This window comes from Anastrepha obliqua, chromosome 1 (genome assembly GCF_027943255.1).
Source record: "Anastrepha obliqua isolate idAnaObli1 chromosome 1, idAnaObli1_1.0, whole genome shotgun sequence".
In the NCBI taxonomy this organism is placed as follows: domain Eukaryota; kingdom Metazoa; phylum Arthropoda; class Insecta; order Diptera; family Tephritidae; genus Anastrepha; species Anastrepha obliqua.
Window position 1 is genome coordinate 173,403,850 of NC_072892.1, and position 18,901 is coordinate 173,422,750.

General features: G+C 41.0%; 2 protein-coding genes across 3 annotated transcripts; both read right to left on the minus strand.

Annotated features, from left to right (window-relative positions):
* Nucleotides 1–783: 783 nt before the first annotated feature.
* Nucleotides 784–3,509, minus strand: LOC129241358 (uncharacterized). Of its 2 annotated transcripts, none has more exons than XM_054877634.1 (4): nt 2,034–3,509; nt 1,523–1,957; nt 1,164–1,436; nt 784–1,099 (listed from the first exon to the last, which is right to left on the minus strand). In XM_054877634.1, exons 1-4 carry the CDS (start codon nt 3,502–3,504, stop codon nt 885–887), a joined length of 2,394 nt encoding a protein of 797 aa, XP_054733609.1. In that variant the 5' UTR covers nt 3,505–3,509; the 3' UTR covers nt 784–884. The 2 variants fall into 2 exon arrangements, with proteins under 2 accessions (XP_054733609.1, XP_054733601.1); XM_054877626.1 differs by having other exon boundaries at nt 1,152–1,436.
* A 191-nt stretch (nt 3,510–3,700) lies between these two features.
* Nucleotides 3,701–10,182, minus strand: LOC129241371 (juvenile hormone esterase). The gene is made up of 5 exons (XM_054877647.1): nt 9,320–10,182; nt 8,018–8,228; nt 7,622–7,936; nt 7,423–7,555; nt 3,701–3,897 (listed from the first exon to the last, which is right to left on the minus strand). The coding sequence occupies exons 1-5, from the start codon at nt 10,148–10,150 to the stop codon at nt 3,723–3,725; spliced, it is 1,665 nt and encodes a 554-aa protein (XP_054733622.1). The 5' UTR covers nt 10,151–10,182; the 3' UTR covers nt 3,701–3,722.
* Between the last annotated feature and the right edge of the window lie 8,719 nt (nt 10,183–18,901).

Consider the following 18,901-nt stretch of genomic DNA (forward strand, 5'->3'; position numbering starts at 1 on the left):
AGGAAGCAGCACCCGTCACAGGTAATTGTTTGGTACGCTGTAACCGCAGATGGGCGCTCTCCAATCGTTTTCATCGAGCCCGGCGTCAACGTAAATGCGAAATATTATCGGGAAAGTATTCTGGAGGTTGCTTTGAAGTCGTGGGCAGACAAACATTTCGGTAGCAAACCAATGGACGATTCAACAGGACTCGGCACCATCTCACAAAGCTCGAGTGAACCAAGAATGGCTAAAAAACAACGTTCCGAACTTCATACCGTCCACACAATGGCTCTCAAATTCACCAGATGCGAATCCGATGGATTATTCTCTTTGGGTCAATTGGCAGAGCAAAGTCCGAACTAAAAAATTCACCAGTCTCGAGGCGCTGAAAAGAGACATTGCCCGCGAGTGGGCCAAAATACCTGCAAGTCACATTCGGGCAGCTTGCGATTCGTTTCTGGATCGTCTCAAGGACCGCCATAACGCAATAGGTAGTCATATCGCGCAAGAGTAAATTGTTTCTTAATTTTGTATTATTTTCACACATTTTTTACTTTGAATTGAATAAAAGTAATTTTCCAAACTAAATTTATGCCCGCTTTAATTGGTTAGACTTCGAGTGCCGGACTCTGTAGAATTTGGATATGACATTCGGTTTGCATTTTGTGCTCTAAAGCAGTATTATCATTAACTTTTGCTTGGCCCTCGTACTTCACAACGAAATGCAGTTAAAAGAAATGTTAGACAAGCTAGGAATTCTTTCAAAATATAATTCGCTTATCTGTAAAAACACTCATAAGGCAATAATAGCAGAAAATAAATAAATTACAATACTAGAAATTATGTAATCTATGCACACACATCCATGCTCACATACATGGCAGTTCAAATAAGTACGAAATTCAACCATTTTTGTTGCACTGCGATTTGGAATATTTGCTTTTCTCAAATAGAATATCCTTGAAATGTCTATTCCGTTTGTTTTCCATGTTGTAGCGTCGGAAAATGTCACGCCTATTCTCAAGCGCTGTTGTCACGTCTTGGCAATCCCTTGAGGGGCCCATAATCGTCCATGAGCCGAAAATTGTGTCGATACCGCCACAGATGCGACAATAACCTGGGAGTCACAGACATAAAGCACGTAAGTCAGAAACCTTTCGACAACTCACAAGCAAGCATACCAATAAAAGTAGACACAATACTGAGTTCGCGATTTTGCGAGTAAATATAGAATGGGCCGCCTTGTTGGTTGAGAGTACTGCCCATAAACTTCCAGCCGGTATCGATGATATGATGCGCATGTGGCGGTTCACGTTCGCTCACTTCAATTGTCAGCAGTTTGTTGTTCTTCTCAGCCATGCCCAGACGACGGTCTGCTGCCTTGTTGAGCGCAATGTCGAAGCGCAAACCCATCGCGTACGAATTCCAGGAGCCAACAACATCACAAGGTATGCCTGGAAGAGTAAAAAAAAACAAACAACAGAATATTTTAATTACAAATTATTTAGAATCATGGAAATGATTCTGTTCATTTTGTTACCATCTGGTGCACAGTTGAGCTCTGCCGGCTCTGCATTTGCTTTACATTCCTGTATGAGCTCCAGCTTGCTCAGCACTTTATCCAAAACGCCGGCAATACGCTTCGCCTCGGCATCGTTCGACTGCGCGGTGCAGCTGGCAGGTAATTGCGAATTGGGGGCTGCCTTGTTCCGAGTTGGTTCTTCAGTTGGTGTGTGTAAAGTCGTTGGTGTCGCGGTAGTTGGTGCAGCGCTCGTTGGAGTTGCAGTTACAGCTTTTGCTGTAACGGATGTGTGACGCCCTGCAAGTGCTGAAATGGCACCGTACAAGGCATCCTGTGGCATTAGCGATGCCGGCACTGCTGTAGCAGCTGGCGCCACTAATGGTAAGCCCGGTACTAATGATGCTTCATTTCTTGGTAATTTTTTACCCGATGGACTTTGGCTCAATTTGCTTACTAAAATCAGAAACTATTTTTACTCAAGAATTGTTTCACATGAATATCTCTTTGCATATGCCAGCACAGAGCTTACCGCTAATATCGATTAATTTCTGCATTTCTGCACCCAGTTGAGGATCCTTTTTGGCCACATACTCGAGTGGATTAGACAAAGACGCCAACTTTTTGGCCAAATCCAGTGTGCTCATATTCATTTTCGAGGCGACCATTGCAAGCATATTCTTCGACCCGGTATTACCAAGCAGTCCCAAATTCGCATCAAGCGATCTGGTGAGCACTGCCGGATAAGAAGCAGCAGCTGTCGCGTCGACTCCACTTGCTACGCCCGTCATAAAATCTAACGAATCAGCGCCGAAAATGCGCGCATCTACGTCAGTGGCATCCAAGCTGCGTTTGTCTTGCAGCTTATCGAAATTGTCAATAGACTTGTCGATTTTCAGCAGAATAGTTGAACCTTCGAAAGTGCCAGATCTATCACGCGACTCGCCCTTCACGCTTTTGGCATCATCCAATTGCACAGCTGCGACTAATCTCTGCAATGTGGGCGCGCTAAGACCGTGCTCGGTGAGGTGATCATAGGTGCGTGAGAGGCGTTCATTGCTCTGCTGGTATAGCTCGCGTGTCAATTGGTCTAACTTTTTCTTATATTCCCCATAGAAATCTTGCTCAGCTGCCGTGTCGGTTGCACTACGTTTTGGTTTCAATTGCTGCTTTGCGGGCGTGAATGGCAACATGCCGGGCGCTGCGCCACGCCCACTGCGGTCGAATACCTTCTCGCCGTCCAGCCAAAGCTCATTGCCGAGCTTATCGAGCCGTCTCTTATACTCCTCGTACAAACTCTCTTGCACGGTGGATCGCTTGCCGCCAACCAAGCGGTTGCCCCCGCCAAACTTGCCGCTCGTGCGTTTAATGGCTTTCGCAGGCTCCATAAACTCGTTGTTAAATTTATCCAAACGACGCTTGAACTCCTCATAGAGGCAATTGCTAACGGCTGAACGCTTCTGAGACTTGTCGTTTTCATATTCGGTTTGTGGTGGTGCTGCTGTAACGGGTGGCGTGTTGACGTTGTTGTAAAGCTCACGAAATACTTGGTTTAAACGTTTCTTAAAAACATCGTATAAATAACCGTTGTAACCCAACTCCGTCTCTTGCCGCGACAGATCCGGCTGGCCGGGTGAGTTAGAATCGGGCGAAAACCCCTTCCCCTTGGGATAACTAAATTCAATTGCCAAGCTAAGGGCGCTCGGTTTTGTATCATTTGCTTGCTTCGTCTGCTCATCCTCTTCTATTTCATCGGTCTGATGTGATTTACTTACTAGAACTTGTGCCTCCTGCGCGCTAGTTTCATTAGTTTTTGAAGTCTTGCACTTTGGTTTGTGTTGAGGCACCGGACTTATTTCATCACTCGGATTATTTTCCTGCGTTTGTTTTGGCTTGTCCACAACAACTTTGTCCACTGGCGCTTTGGGTCTACACTTAGCATTTACCAAAATGTTGATAGGCACTGACGCGATAAGTAAGCAAAAGACAGTAAAAAAGTTCATTGCAGCAGCATTTATTCCAACTCAAATCTTTGCTTGTTTCTGCATATTTAACAATTCAATATCAATAAGAAATATATTACAAAAGTATAGAATGAAGGATAGGATAAAATAAGAAAAGCTGAAAAACTAAAAAACTGATTTCCACACAGTGGAGGCTGTTTCTTAAGTTTCGATTCAAATGATTACAGGTACTTAGGTACAATAATTTGAAAACCGCTTCAAGTGAACTGCGGCACTGGGAATAGTTTGTCCCAATTTTGGAATCTTTCAGGGAAAATGCCACCACTTGAAACGGCCAATTTCGCGCCTATGTTCAAATATGGCTTCGTATTCCCGTTATAAGGCGGCCAATGTAAATCTTTCAAATACGCATCAGCATCATTATTTGGATCGCTGTAAATAAACAAAAACAAAAAAACACACATTATTGCTTTTCTAAGAAATCTCATTAGGAGAGCTAATAAAAATTAGTGACGATGCTGTAATCGCGCATTTTTGGAACTTTCAATAAAACTTTCGAAAATTAAGCACATGCAAGAGTTGACGAGCTTGCTAAGACAGACACCCGCTTGACTAGAACGAGTAAGTCGAATATAGATATTCCTCACTCTCAGTTTTGAAGACGGAATTAGATGAGGAACTAACTATGGAAGAGAGAATGTGTAATATGAGGATGAGTAATATTCGTTCTCTAAAACTGGAGGATATTTACAAATTTGCCAAAGAATCTGGAAAATTGTCACAGGACCAACTATCTCTATCTCTGTCTCTATTCTTTCCTATCTCTTTCTCTCATACTTTTCTCCTTTCCTCCTCGACTATCTACCCTCTTTCCAGAGCTCTCAATACAATGGGCTTTTTAGCCTGATTGTTTTAGGAGCCACCAAATCTCTTGGTGCTTCTTGGCTCGACTTATTCAAATTTCGATTTAAATTGTGGCAGCACAGTCTATATGGGAAGCCTCGACCTCCCACAGGATTGCCAAAAGATCGCGGCAAACTTGTAGCACGAAATCAACCAACTTCATTTTAGCACTCCCAAGGAAGGAATGTAAAATATTGACCGGACATTGTCTCACGACGTATGTAGGTAGGTGGGGTGGCTATCGCAATGACACACTTAGACCTTTCATAGGTTCATTGTGATACCACTGGAACTTATCCTTACCCTCGAGGTTCCTTTTGTTGTTGTTGTAGCAGCATAAACATTCCCCGTGCATATACGAGGAATGCTGCTGAAGTGACAGTCCTTGGCCGGGTATAAATCCGGGTCGTTCCGGTTACGTAGAACCGTCGGTCGTGGGTTTGGGCTCCTTTTCAAACCATCCGGTAGCTTTAATAAACGAGCATAACGAAGCTTTGCGCTATGTCCGCTACATCAGTTAAAAACGCCATGTCAAGAGTGCGGAGCCTCCTTGTCACTAATCTTTCCCTCTCACATAAAAGGTGTCTGACTGTTTCCGCTTCTTCTGTGTTTAGACAGCTTCTACAGAAATCGAAGTACGGGAGTCCTAGTCTTCTAGCGTGGCTGCCTATCAGACAGTGACCAGTTAATATAATCATATTTCTTATAGTTTCTCTGTTAAATCTTAACAAGCCTTTTGATCGACCGCTGTTCCATTTCGGCTATGTCTGTCTGCTTAGTTCGCATGTTGAGAGATTTTGCCAACCTTATTGATGGTTTCTCTATTTATAAGTAATTTACAAGTGGCTATAGGCATGGGTAACTTAGGCGAAGAAGAAAGGGGTTACGTTAGAATACTTGCTTTGCCACTGCCCTGCTCTAAGCATAGCACTCGTTACAACTGCCCGGGATCGGTATACTTTTCATCTCTGAAGCATATGGCTGACAAAAGTTTGAATTGTTTATTAAAACTCGGCAAGAAATGTGCCACGAACTAAGTTTAACACGACTCCAACAACACCGGTAACACTACCGACCCTTGTGGTTTATATGAGATCTATTCAGATCAGCGAGATATACCTAACCTAACCTAGCATCACCGCAATGAACTATCAAGAGGTTGAGGAAAATGATTGCTTCCAATAGGAAGCAACATCTGGTTGGAGGCGGTATGGGTATGCATTTTATTTCATTTGTAGGACTGGGTACAATGGAAAATTATTATGCGAGGACTTTAAATAATAGATATTCGGATAAAAAACACTGTTGCTCTATGACTTTTTTGGAGCTTTAGTAGTATTACTCGGACGGCAAAGCCGCAGTTTACTGATGGAGGTCCTCTATATAAGTATATGAGTGCACAAACATATTGTTAAAGTCCTGCCTGCTTGAAGATCAATCTTACATTTAGATTCGATTTGTGGGCGACTGCACAAGTCCAAGCACTCAGTCAGGAAGACCATTGTACTACACCCAGATAGATTACATAAGAAGGAATAGAGGGACAGGATAGTTACAATATGGATGGTAAGACGGAGCAATGAGTTTTCAGGTCATTCTTCCGCGAATCTTTTGGATTCATTGATGAATCTTAATATTCACAAATACACTTCTTGGGAGTTACAAAGTGGAAGTCTATCCTATATAAAGAGTGCGAGGTTCGTCCGCGTTCGTGTATTATTATGCCAAAAGCGGTCGATTGCATTTTGTTGAGACAATATTGTTGTCAAGATTTAGTTGCAGCCAAGATAAAAAATCGATTAGAGTGTAAAGAGGTAGCGGCAATCATTGTCTCGACCTATGTTTCCAGCGACTCTATTATCCCTCCCTCTACGAGGAAGTTTATGGACGTCGTAAGATACGCTGAATCTATGGGATTAGGTCTTATTGTGGGATGTGACGCAAATTCACAGAACACGTTCTAGGTCATCTCGCTTAATTAGAACAGAACGCTGGCACCCGCTTTCGACTTTCGTAACCAGCAGAAGACAGGAAGTGATGGGTATAAGACATTATCTAACTACAAAATATCAGATGGAAAGTACTCGATAAAGATTCCTTGTTGCACCATCGTTATATGGAGTTTAGGCTTGGAGCCTAGACAACCTCGACGGTAGCAGGCTGCAATCCTTGCAAAGCGGATTGGACACGATAGGACGATCTCATTAAAGAGAGCTCCAGACATTTGCACACCTTGTGTTACTGATGAATGGTTGAACGGTTGAGCAAAAATACCTACAAAAGCTGGAAGACTATCCTAACAAAAGACATCTTCAAGTCTGCACTATCCTAATTAACTCATCTCGCACGTAAGTTCGTCCACGAAGGCAATAGAATCTCGGCCATTCCGGCTCTCAGTACGGCTTCATCGTCATGAGCGATAAAGGAAGTTTCAAAGGAAACTGGAAACTAGGTCCTTCGGACTTCGTCCATCCAATTCCATCACATTCAATCGTCGCGAGGGAGAAAGGAAGCTTTCAGGGAGACTGGAAACTAGGCCTTGCCGGCTCCCGGCTACGAAAAATCGGAGACTGGGAACTGTCGCTTCAGTGCTACTTGAGGAGTGCCAGACTGGCAGTTCAACTATTTCCCCTATGCACTACTTGTGCCACGCTCAACTGCTTTGATCCGTAGACTATGGCATAGACATGGTTAGAAGCGTAGTGTCTTTCGATCGCGCTCTGGTTATTATTCTCTAGAGGGGTGAGCCTGTCTTGCGCTACAGTAGTTGTTTTTTCCATGAGTACTTAGGACACCTTCCTCGATTTCCTAAGAGCGTAAAATTTACTTCAATGCAAATCAGTAGTTCGCTGGCCTATCACTTTTATGTTGCCTCAGTAGAGTATTGTTTCTTCACTTCTAAGATATATGGAGAATGAGGTGGAAAGAAGGAAGAACACCGAGATAACTCTGGCTCTAGCTGACTTTACAGTAACTCTAACTCCTTGTCCCCATGCTACTACTTAGTGAAATTAGCGCTCATAATTTTAGCTTGAAACTTGCAAAGTATTTTACCCTTTTCTGGCGAATTCCGTCCACATGCGAGTTAAGTTTTCAATGACCTCATCTTCCGGATCTGTTGCACTGAAAAGCGGTGTCATAACAGGTACATGGAACAGATAGAGTAATTCATCATGATGTACAGCACCTGAGATACAAATTTAGAATTAATTTTTTTTTTCTGTCAAAATTTATCAAGTATCAACAAGCTTACCGTAAACCTCACCGTCAATGTCGAAATGACTGTAACGACCCTTGTACGTGAAGAGATACGTATAGACGGAAGTAAAGCGCGAAATCAAATCCAAGAACCGGTGGTATTCGAAACCGATAATGGCGTCAGAGTATAGTTTGCCGAATGTTTGCAAACTATGGGGAAGCGCCAAGGGCCCGTTTGGCAGATATCTGCGCAATGTTTTGCTTATTTCCACAGAACGCGGCGTATCACGTTCATACATTAATGCAATTGGCGCATATTTTTCGAAATTTTCATTTAACCACGTTCTGGTGGTCTCATTCTTTAAGAGATCTGAAACGAGCCGCAAGCAAAGTAATAAAAATTATAACTGTATTACATTTTTTCTTTGTAAGATTGCATAAATCGACTCACTGTAGGCTCCGCCGACAAACTCATGCTCCGTTATACCGATTATAAGCGGTACTTTGTGGAATGTGCCAGTTTGTATGGTTTCGTAAGGGTCCTCCACCAAGAAACGTTCTTGGCCAAAATCATCCTCGATCACGGGCATCCAATTCAAAACCGGATTCCAATTGAAATCAAACATTTCAGCGGTTGTATTCACGAAGTCCATCATTGGTTTCTACACAAACACACACACAGACAAAAGTAAATGCGTTAAAATAATTGTAAAATTATTGCAAAATCATTGCGTGAGCGTTTCAATAAGTACCCGTGTTTGATGGTAGAGGGCATTCCTGAGGGAAGCTCAGAGAGCTCAAGCGACGGCAAAACAAATTTCAGACTGATTGATGGGTTAGTTTGGATTTGGCAGCTATTCGAGTAAGACGTGCGGACCACTTTCTGTGCGTCTGCCCAGCATTCGCTCGAATCGGGCTTGAGGTCTTTGGCACTGATGTGTTAAGAAGCGACCACCTTGGCTCCTTGGCACCACAAGACCTACTCAGATTTCTTCGGAGGTCGAGTAGATTTAAAGAAAATTAAAAAGGGAATCCGAGTGCAGTACAATCGACTTAATTGTGTCTGAGTGCTGTACTTGCTAGTCCGTCCCGACAAAAAAAGACGTGTTTCGTGATTTTCGCTAAGATGGAAAATGAGGATAATCGTTCGGAAATTCGCTTTTTGTTTTTGAATGGGAAAAAATGCGAGGAGATAAAAGCAAAGTTGGATGCCGTCTATGGGGACGATTTTTTGGGATGCGAACGGCGTCATCCTTTTAGATTTTTTAGAAAAAGGTAGAACGATAACTGGACACTATTACAGTGAGTTATTGGACCGCTTTCACAAAAAATTTATGGAGACACGGCCGCAGTTGGCGAAAGAGAAGGTGCTATTTCACCACGACAACGCACCAGCACATTCATCCGGAGTTGTCGCCACTAAACTGCACGATTTGCGTTATAAATAGATGCCGCACGCCGCCTCTTCCCCCGAGCTGGCTCCCTGTGACTTTTTCTTGTTCCCTAACATGAAGAAATGGCTCGCGTAAAATTTAGTTCAAACGAAGAAATTATCGCCGAGACAGAGGCGTATTTTCGAGAGTTCGAGAAATGCTATATTTCGGAGGAGTTAAAAAAATGGCTGGAGCTTTGGAAGAAGTGTATCTTTCTACAAAGGGACTATGTTGAAAAAAAAAAATTATAAATATGGTGCCTTCATTTCTAACACCGGTACTTATTGAACCCTCCTCGTACAACAATAAGCCATACATACCTGCTTCAAACAATTCACCAACTGATCCGCCGGCTTCCTGGGGCAGTCTAATAAATCTGCTTGCCTATCGCTCAATCGTTTTTGCTGATGCTCGTAATCGAATTGTCCCAATGGCGAAGCACTCATCATAATGGCGCGATGAAATAGACCCCTTGACATGGGCGACAACATATGCAATCCAATACTAAAGCTGCCCGCACTATAGCCCAACAATGTCACCGCACGCGGATTACCACCGAAGCACCTAATATTGTTGCGTACCCAACGCAATGCCTCCACCTGATCCTTTAAGCCAGCATTGCCGGGCGCTTCAGCACTACCCGTTGCCAAGAAACCCAATGTGCCTAAGCGATAGTTTATCGTCACCAATACAATGTCGCGATCCATCAAATGTTCGGGACCAGCGAAGTTTTTGCTTTGACCCGAAACGCCGTAAAAACCACCCGGATGTATATACACCACAACCGGCTTCCTCTTTTTTGTATCCTTCGTATAAACATTCAAACGCAAACAATCCTCCGATAGATCGGTGACATTTTCAGTCACTTGCGGACACATTGGACCATCCTGGGTGGCATCGTAAGTGTTTGGTTTCCATGCTGGATATGGTTTAGGATTTTGAAAACGTAAATTTCTAAATGGCGGCAGTGCATAACGGATGCCACGGAATGCATAGAAGTCCTCGCCCAAACGGGTTTGCAATGTTGTGCCCAGTACATCGCCCAATCTTGTGCTTATTTCAATTCCATCTGCGCGCCCTAACGCAACCAGAGCGAAAGCAGCGATGCAAATTGTATGGAGTAGCTGCATTTTCAGTTCGTGACCGTTCATAGACCGTTTACAAGTTTCAACTGATTAGAATAGAGCGCCGCATGCACTATTTAAGGCGATTGAATGTCAATGTTTTTGTGCGAGTATTGGCGATTATGCCTAAACTGGCTGCATACGTATAATATGTATGTATGTATGTGTGTACATATGGGTGATGATTTGAGAAAAAATCACGCTTGCTAGCCAATTATATGACGCAAAAAACGGGTATTCCAAACTTGAGTTTTTATTTTAAATGAATTTATTAGAGGGTCTAAAGATGTGTTGATTCTTTTAATGGCATTTTCGGTGTGATTTAGGCTTAACGGCGTGGTATCTCCGCAATTTCTCGTCGTCATATTATCTTTCAAAACTTCAGTTGTCTGCGGTTTGTCCATTTGCACGCTGCCTACGATTCTGCGCAAAAGCAAATACTCCAAGGCCTTTATATCGGGGGATCCTGAATCGTGGAATTATTCTTGGAAATTTTGTTTCTTAACTGTGTGGCACGTCGCACACTGGGGATTTTTGTACAGAGATGCGGAAAAAAGTATACATCCAAAAAAATATTTACATTTTTACTACTAACGAAGTTGTATATATTTGTGTATGAAAAGAATATGTCTAAAAACTATTTTTTAAAAAAATGTAAAAAAAAATTTTTTTTTTTAAATCATAAATTTTAATTTTTTTTTTTTTATTAATATGAGCCAGCAAATATTTACGCACAGGATACATGTAAGTTCATAATTCTGAATTACCCTCAAAATGTCAAAACAAAATTAAAAGTGTTGCCAAAAAATAATCAGTGGCGCCTGGTGGCACCTGCAATTGATTAAAACTGAAAGAGACGTTATTAAGCAACACGTTGATACTAGTTTCTGACCGTAGGTAAATGTAGCTCAACTTTCACATTTAAGAATATGAAGGAATATGATTTTTTTTTTCGTAAAATGAATTATAAATAGATAATCAAATGCTTTACAGCCTTTGTTCTTCCGGCTGAAATATATAAAAATATCGTACCCTAAATGAAAAATAAAAAATTGGAAGTCGGCTCAAGCAAAAGGAAAAAAAACCACCTTGGGCTTTGAAGTTTTTTCTTAGTCAGTTCAATACTATAAAAAAATTATACTTTTGACATATCTATAAAAAAAAAACTGTAAGTTGGAGTTTAGTAATTCTTTTTGATTTTATTGTTGGTTCTATTCTGGAATTTAGAAATACCATTAAACATTGCGTAGGTGGTATGTTGCAAATTTGACTTTTTTCCGCAGAATCCCCAGTGTGCGTCGCCCCGTCAAGCAGAAGCCACATATCGTTAATACCATGTCAGCAACAAAAAAAAAAAAATGTACGTCTTTAACAACAAACATAATTTTTGAGTATTTAGGATCAATATAAAGTCATTGATGTGTGAGAATCCTAAAAACATTGCGATAATTTGAGATGGACCTACAAAAGTATGCCCTCCAATGGGATGTTTTTTTAAATAAATAAATAATTGGCGCGTGCACTTTTGTTCGGTGCTTGGCCGAGCACGAGGAACATCGTCTATTTGTGACGTATGTATGTCTTGATGTTGTTTCACAAATGGAGGGACCTACACTTTTCAACCGACTCCGTATGGCAAATGCTTTTTATAAGGAGCTTTTTCATGGCAGAAATACACTCGGAGGTTTGTCATTGCCTGCCGAAGGGCGACCGCTATTAGAAAAATGTTTTGTATCATTTTGCTGATTCATGCCCTGAGATTCGAACCTAAGCACTCACACGTGGGTCATATTTTATTCATCCGCTTTTTTCACACCAAAATTATACTTTATGGATTTTTTTAATTAATTAATAAGTTACAGTTTCGGCCTTTTCCAAACCATTTTTAATTGACGATCATAAATGTAAATGCAAATATGTATGTGGCGGAAAAATAGTGTCCTTGGAGCACCACTGTTCATTTGAAAAATTTTCATCTTCCGTCATATTTTCCCTTACGGCAACGGTATTTTCAATTGAGCGGTCGGAACGGACATCCGATGCTGTTTTCATGTCTTGTGCCGACACAGTCGATTCAAATTCTTCGATTGATTCCGCGCGCTGTTGGTCGATTATATCGAAAGCAAAAATCCAAAATTTTGCTAAATGCAGTTTTCACAGATTCAGCGTTCTTGTGGTGGATTTTAAATATTTTCAAAGAGTTCTCTTGCGAAATCGAAGTCAATCTAATAAATTGTGAACTTTCTACTTCTTTTATTTTTTTTATATACTTGTTCACTCCGCTCGGGAGCAACGATTCTGGGCTGTTGGTTTTGCGCCGTCCCATGTGAGGTCGGCATCTGCTAGTTCGCGCAGCATCGACCTTCGCCAAGTGATCTTTGGCCGACCGCGACCTCTGCTCCCTTACGGGTTCCAGTCCAGTACCATTCTCGCGATGCTATCTGGTGGTTTTCTAAACGTGTGACCCATCCTATAATGATGATTGATGATGTCTCGGCAATTGTGGGCGAACGATTGTAGCCTCTGTGTGATGCTGTTGGAGACCAGCTGTCTTCAACTTCCACACAACAATACTGACCTCACAGAGGACCTATATATTCGCAGTTTAAAGCGCCTGGAGATTATTGCGAGGTCGCCCATGCTGTATGCATGCGCCCGAACGTCGCCCGTGCTTTGTTTAGCCTGCAGTTCACATCTTAATCTGTTGTCAAAAAATAAAAAAAAGCACTGCTAAAACACGAAACTCGAACTTGAAAGACCCTCTACATGAAGAAACATGCGCCCGAAGCGAGATTTTCATATACCCCTATCAGGTATGGAAAAACGGCACAAGAATAGGCAAAGGAATACAAAAATTATTATTTTATGAAGTCTGGCGCATGAGGTACGGACACTGAGGTAGGAACTTATAGAGGGCACATTTTTTTTTTTTTGACAGTCCAGTTAATCGGCAACATTCAATCAACAAAAAAATAAAATAAGAACCTACGGCTTCTACAAAGAAAACGTGGACTGAAAAGTTAGTTGGCTCTTACCCAGGGCGGCAGATTTTACGCGATTACCTAAAAAGTTACTAGAATAAGTTGTCACTTCGGTTGTGGTCACGAACTTCTGCTGACTCCTCGGGTTTGGGTAAAATTGTGTGATTGCCAAAAGATGACAGAAAATTGCGAATACCCAGCGCGGCTACTCGATTTACATTAAACTCGACAGAATCAGTTGTTGAACTAAAATTTTTCTATTCACTATTCTCTTTGCAATTAATTGCCATGCTAACCTCTACCGAACTTAACTTAGGTTAAGTTGTTTACGAAATAAGTAACCTTTTGGTATTTATCCATGTTTCTCTCTCATGACTTCGCTTCCTCTATAATTACGTCACAGTAAAATTACTCTCAAATTACGCGAAGTGAAATCGTGTGTAATGTCATTTGTATGCTTTCATTATTTGTTGCTAGTCATCCGTTTCATATTCCTGAACTTTTACGTTTTAAATACTTTATCGCGAAAAAAAAAAATTTTTTGTGAAAAAATCCTTGTGGATATGTTTAGAGGCAGTTTATCAAAAACAAAAAAATTAATGTTTTGGACCCATCACACCAGAGGCGTCCTTCGAGTGAGTAAGCTCTGTGTGCAGAGAATTGCAGACGAGCTCTAGGCGAATAAAAAAGTGTGTAGACAGATGTACAATAGAAAATTAGAAAATTTATTTGAAGTCAATCCATCATCCACTCCTCTTGTCGCGAATAGAATATAGGGCCTCAAGTTTCAACTATGATTTCCATATAAACACACATTAGCGCATCTCCAAGTCTAACGGGCTGCCGTAGCAAGTGGATTTTCCACATTTCTATGGGTACCACTTGGAGACTGTATCACGAAAAACGTGGCGCACATCCATTAGTTGCAAGCCTAAGGTACCTCTGGTGAGCTCTATGGGTAAGATGACCAGTTACTCAATAGCGTGAGACCGCTTCTAACCTGCACAACAGACGTCTTTTGCAGCCGCTCGCTCCAAGACAGTTGCTACAAAGCATCGAAAGGTTTTTAAATTTTATATACTAAGGTAGCCACCTCGAAGCTTCCCGTCGCCTTATCCCTGACCATGGCTCTCCCACGCAGATTGGATACCTCATTGTTGTTGTTGTAGCAGCATTCCCATGGCAGACGGTTCGGAGTGATTCGAGTTTTTCCCCGACCAAGGGCTGCCGGCCCTGTAAACTAGCCCTGTCTAGTGTACCCTACATTGTATATCTCGTCTTCAGCCACATGGTTGCTCATATTACCAGGGTGTACTACGTGGAGGTGAGAGTAGGAATTGAGGCAATAGAACGCTGATAGTTGCTTCTCCAGATTTAACTGCCTAAAACCGTCTTACACCCTTAGTAAAAAGCAAATATCGCTGCCGTTGGGGAAGCTTTAAAGCAGTTCAAAATGAGCAGTTTGAATGGCGCTCACAGCAACTGGGCCTACATTCCCTAAATATTTTTTAGCCTATTGCTGACATTGGTGTTATTGACGATGACATGATTTCAAAAAGACGCTACGCAAAGCCACACCGCCAAAAAAAAATTTTAATTTAGTTATTTCAAATGAAATTTCCGGCAAAAATAACTTCACGAAATTCGGCAGTAATTTGTCTGCCACAATTGCCCCGTTAAACTTCTTTGAACTAAATTTTTTTTTGGACCATCTGGCAGACAGAGTTTAAGTGGACAAACCAGAGACTAGTGAAGCCTTGAAAGCCTTGACATTCAGCGTGAAGTTGCGAAAATGCCGAGTTACCGCGGCGCTTAAGTCTAAATGTCGTTGAAAATGCGACAAAAAGAACGGGCAACTGAAGACTTGGAAGTGAGTGACATTTGGAAAATGTCGTTGGAAAATGTGATTCAGGAATTTGAGAGCCTCTCAACTACGTATTTGTATGGCAATAAAACGTTAATGAATTTCTTGTAAGTACTTTCGTTTCTTTTCAGCCCTTTCCAACGACTAACTTTCCATATTACAGTCTGATTTCCACTCGAAAAATATACCTTTTTTTTAAAAGTCTGCCACTTTGTTATTTAAAAAAAAAACTTTCCCATTGTAGCACCTGCCAGAATGAAAAGGCTACAGAATAATAATCAGTTTAACTTTTTCGTTTCAGATGTTCTGGAGAGTCAAAACCCTGTTGACAAGCCACCTACATATATTTTTCTTAAGGCGTTTACTTTGGTGCCACACTACTACAAAAAAATATATAAAAAAAAATGTTTTTGTATACTATTTGATGTCAATAATAACATACTATAAAATCAAAACGATCGCATTTTATTTTCTTAAAAAAAAATCCTAAAAATATCTGTAAAAAATGAGCAACTTGTGCTTGTACGAGACCTTCTGTATATACGAGTAGATTTAACAAAGGAGGCTAACGAAAATTCGTATATACATACTACGATTTTCGCCCACATAAAATTATAAATGAACCACTATTTTTTTATAAAACTATATAGAACGGGAGCCAGGGGTCATTTTGACCGCTTCATTTCATGCCGACTGATTTTAATACTGAAGGCACACGTCATCCAATGGATGACGAAACCAACCGTCAGCCGGTCCAGTAGCGGTGGGTACGTGCTGCGTGCTGCGAAACGAGTCGAAAAAAAAGTTTTAACAACTCATTTAATACCGCCTGAAATTTTTTTTGTGTATTGTTGACATTTAGTAGAATAAAAAAATCGACCCCTGGCTCACCGACTACCACAACAAGAACCATGTAATGCAAGGTTTCAAGCTTTGTGCAAAATTTTTCAAAATTTCATTCGGAAATTTTAAATTTCTTAACCAGACTTCAACTTTTAACCAGATTTTTAGAATTTTTCTGGGTATGCGCTTTGAATTTTTGAACGCAGTCCATTGATTTTTTTTTATTAAAAGTGCAGGTTTCAAGTGTACCACGAAATACCGTTGTTATTTTTAAATTTCTCCTCAGGTGTCAGGCCTTTTCTTCCATGCAAAGTAAATGCTTTTGCAGTCTTATTTACAATCATTAATGCCCTCAAAAGTGCAAAGGAAATATGTATCATGTGTATTTTTTGAGACAATTATTGCATCTATTTTCTTATATGACTCCGGTGTAGAGGGTATAAATGTATATGCACATACATACCTGAAACACAAAAATGCATTTCACTCTCCAAGAATAGCTGCGTTCAAAACAATAACACTCAATTCGCTAGAAAAATGCTTAAAAGTTTTTACACACCCATGTACATATATATAGTAAAGGGTGATCAGTTTGGAGGTACTTTTTCTAATAGGGTTTCTTGACTACTGTCAAACTGCATACATAATTTTTTTCAGTACTCATTGACATTTCATTATGGAAAGACTTAAGCCCCAACAACATTTATAAATCGTAGAATTGCTTTATGTAAAACGACGCTCTGTGAAAAGTGTTCAGCGATGAGGCCCATTTTTGGCTTAATGGCTACGTCAATAAGCAAAATTGCCATATTTGGGCTGAAGACCAACCCGAAATCATACAAGAAAGGCCATTGAAATCGACCGTTTGGTGCGACCTGGGGGCTGGAGGAATCATTGGCCCGTATTGCTTCAAAGACGAGGCTGGCGGCAATGGAACAGTGAATGGCTAGCGTTATGGCGCGATGGTCAACGACTTTTTCATGTCGGAAATTGAAGCCCGTGATCTCCACAACATTTGGTTCCAACAAGACGAAGCTACTTGCCATACAGCCCGTGAAACAATGCTTATACTGCGTCGTCGTTTCGGTGAGCAATTTATCTCTCGTCTCGGACCAGGGAATTGGCCACCAAGATCGTATGATATAACAGCTTTGCACTTCTATTTGTGGGAGTATGCAAAGTCTAAATGCTTCGATTGAGACATAGGAAGCCAACATTTTTCAAGTTATTTCCGAGATACCGTCCGAAGTCCTTCAGCGAGTCATTCAAAATTGGTGTTTATAATACTTCGCAGTTGCGGCCAAGATTTGAAAGAGATTATTTTCAAAAAATAAATGTCACGAGTGGTTCCACACAAAAATAATAAAGATTACCCAATCAATTTTCATTTTCGCTGGTTTATTTCAATTTAAAATCCGAAACCTCTAAATTGATCACCCTTTATATATGTAGCATTCGCAGATGTACTCGTCTATGAGTGGACATACCAGAGAATGTGGGGCGTTCGCTGAACGAGCTCATACTTAGAAGCAGAGCTGATAGCGCCTAAGGTTCATAAGAATAGCAAAATCAAAACAAACCGCAAATTGGCATTACCCTTAATTCCCTATTTATTTCTCAATAAAAAAGGTTTCAAATAAAAAAAGATTTCGAGAATAAGAGAAATATTCTCAGAAAAAACAAAAATAAAAGCAAAATCAAAACAAAACGCATTACTCACTTCGGCGCCTTACAGCAACAGTAAGAATGGGACCGATTACTAAGGCTAGAGCCGGCGTGCTTTGCTGTCGTTCACATTTTTTGTCGTTGAATAGCTAGAAATCGCTTTTGGCATTCGAAGTTTGACGTGTTTCTAATAAAAATGGAAAAAGCGTTGCTATTCAAATTTTTTTTTTTTGCGCGCAAAGGCAATAAACTTGCGAAAATAACAGCTTTCGGAAGCTGGAAACTGACAACTGGCAAGCTATTGACTACCTCCCTAATTTCAAGGTCACATAAATCGCCATAGACTTGAGCCCTTCAAACATGAGGACTGCTAATGATCTTAAAGAAGGCAACCTTACAGGGCATGTAAGAATTCTGGGTTCAATGCTGAGCTCTCAGTGCCTGACGATCTGTGACAAGATCGAAAGGGAATTAGAATTCTCCAAGAATTTCAAGGTGGTCATCAGTGATCGCTCAGCGTGGAGAAACGATGAAATATCTTTAAAACAGGGCGCACAGGTGTGGTTTACTGATGGGTATAAAATGGAAGACGGCAGCTCCGAAGCTGGAGTTGTCGGACTACACTCCAAGAAGGCAGTTACAATGGGGAAAACGACTTCTATTTTTCAGGTGGAAGTCCATGCCTTATCAATATGTGCGAAGTCAAGCAGCTCTAAATCGCTAGATCGCTTCACATTTCAAAAAGGTTGGTCTGGGAATGTTTTAAAATTCTCGAACTCTAGCCTCAAGAAAATGTGTCACTCTGATGTGGGTACCGAGATATGGGAGGTACGAAGGGAATGAAATAGAGGACTCTTTAGCGAAAAAGGGTGCAAACACTCCTTTCATTGGTCCTGAACTTTTCTGCGGGGTAAACAACAGCTTTAAAAGCCTCGGGACAAACGAGGCTTAATTCAATCGAGTACTGGAAAGCCCAAACGGGCATGCGGAAATCAAAAAGACTCATTGATCCAGTACGTAGAAACGTAGAGGCAATACTTAACTTCAACAGAAAATATATAAAATTCTAAACTGAACTACTAACAGGACATTGTAAACTCAATTACAAAATTAAAAAAAAAAATTGTTTGTCAGAAAATGATTCTTGTAGGCTCTGTAAAGAGGTCCAATCAACAACAGAACATCTTCTACAATATGTCCAGCAGTGGCACGACGCAGACCTGGGAAGCGGGGTTATAGATCCAAACCTCCTCGTAAGAATTAAGCCTACAGCAGTTTTAGGATTTATTATTAGCCTAAGACTGTTTGAGTAGGCTACAGGGCTGCAAGGTGAAGTCCAAAATAAACAAGATGAGCTAGAATAAGACAGGAGCTTTGTTCTGATAACTTCGAGTTTATTTATTCAAAATAGTCCCCTCTGGTCCG

What these genes read in the sequence shown, in the direction of transcription:
- LOC129241358 (XM_054877626.1), bottom strand. Translation starts at nt 3,504, where the DNA reads ATGAACTTTTTTACTGTCTTTTGCTTACTTATCGCGTCAGTGCCTATC. An exon ending in GCTCAACTGTGCACCAGATG is followed by an intron (nt 1,437 to 1,522) that starts GTAACAAAATGA and finishes TTACTCTTCCAG; the next exon opens with GCATACCTTGTGATGTTGTT. An exon ending in TTTTATTGGTATGCTTGCTT is followed by an intron (nt 1,100 to 1,151) that starts GTGAGTTGTCGA and finishes TGTGACTCCCAG; the next exon opens with GTTATTGTCGCATCTGTGGC.
- LOC129241371 (XM_054877647.1), bottom strand. Translation starts at nt 10,150, where the DNA reads ATGAACGGTCACGAACTGAAAATGCAGCTACTCCATACAATTTGCATC. An exon ending in GTTTGTCGGCGGAGCCTACA is followed by an intron (nt 7,937 to 8,017) that starts GTGAGTCGATTT and finishes GGCTCGTTTCAG; the next exon opens with ATCTCTTAAAGAATGAGACC. An exon ending in ACGGAATTCGCCAGAAAAGG is followed by an intron (nt 3,898 to 7,422) that starts GTAAAATACTTT and finishes GTTTATTTACAG; the next exon opens with CGATCCAAATAATGATGCTG.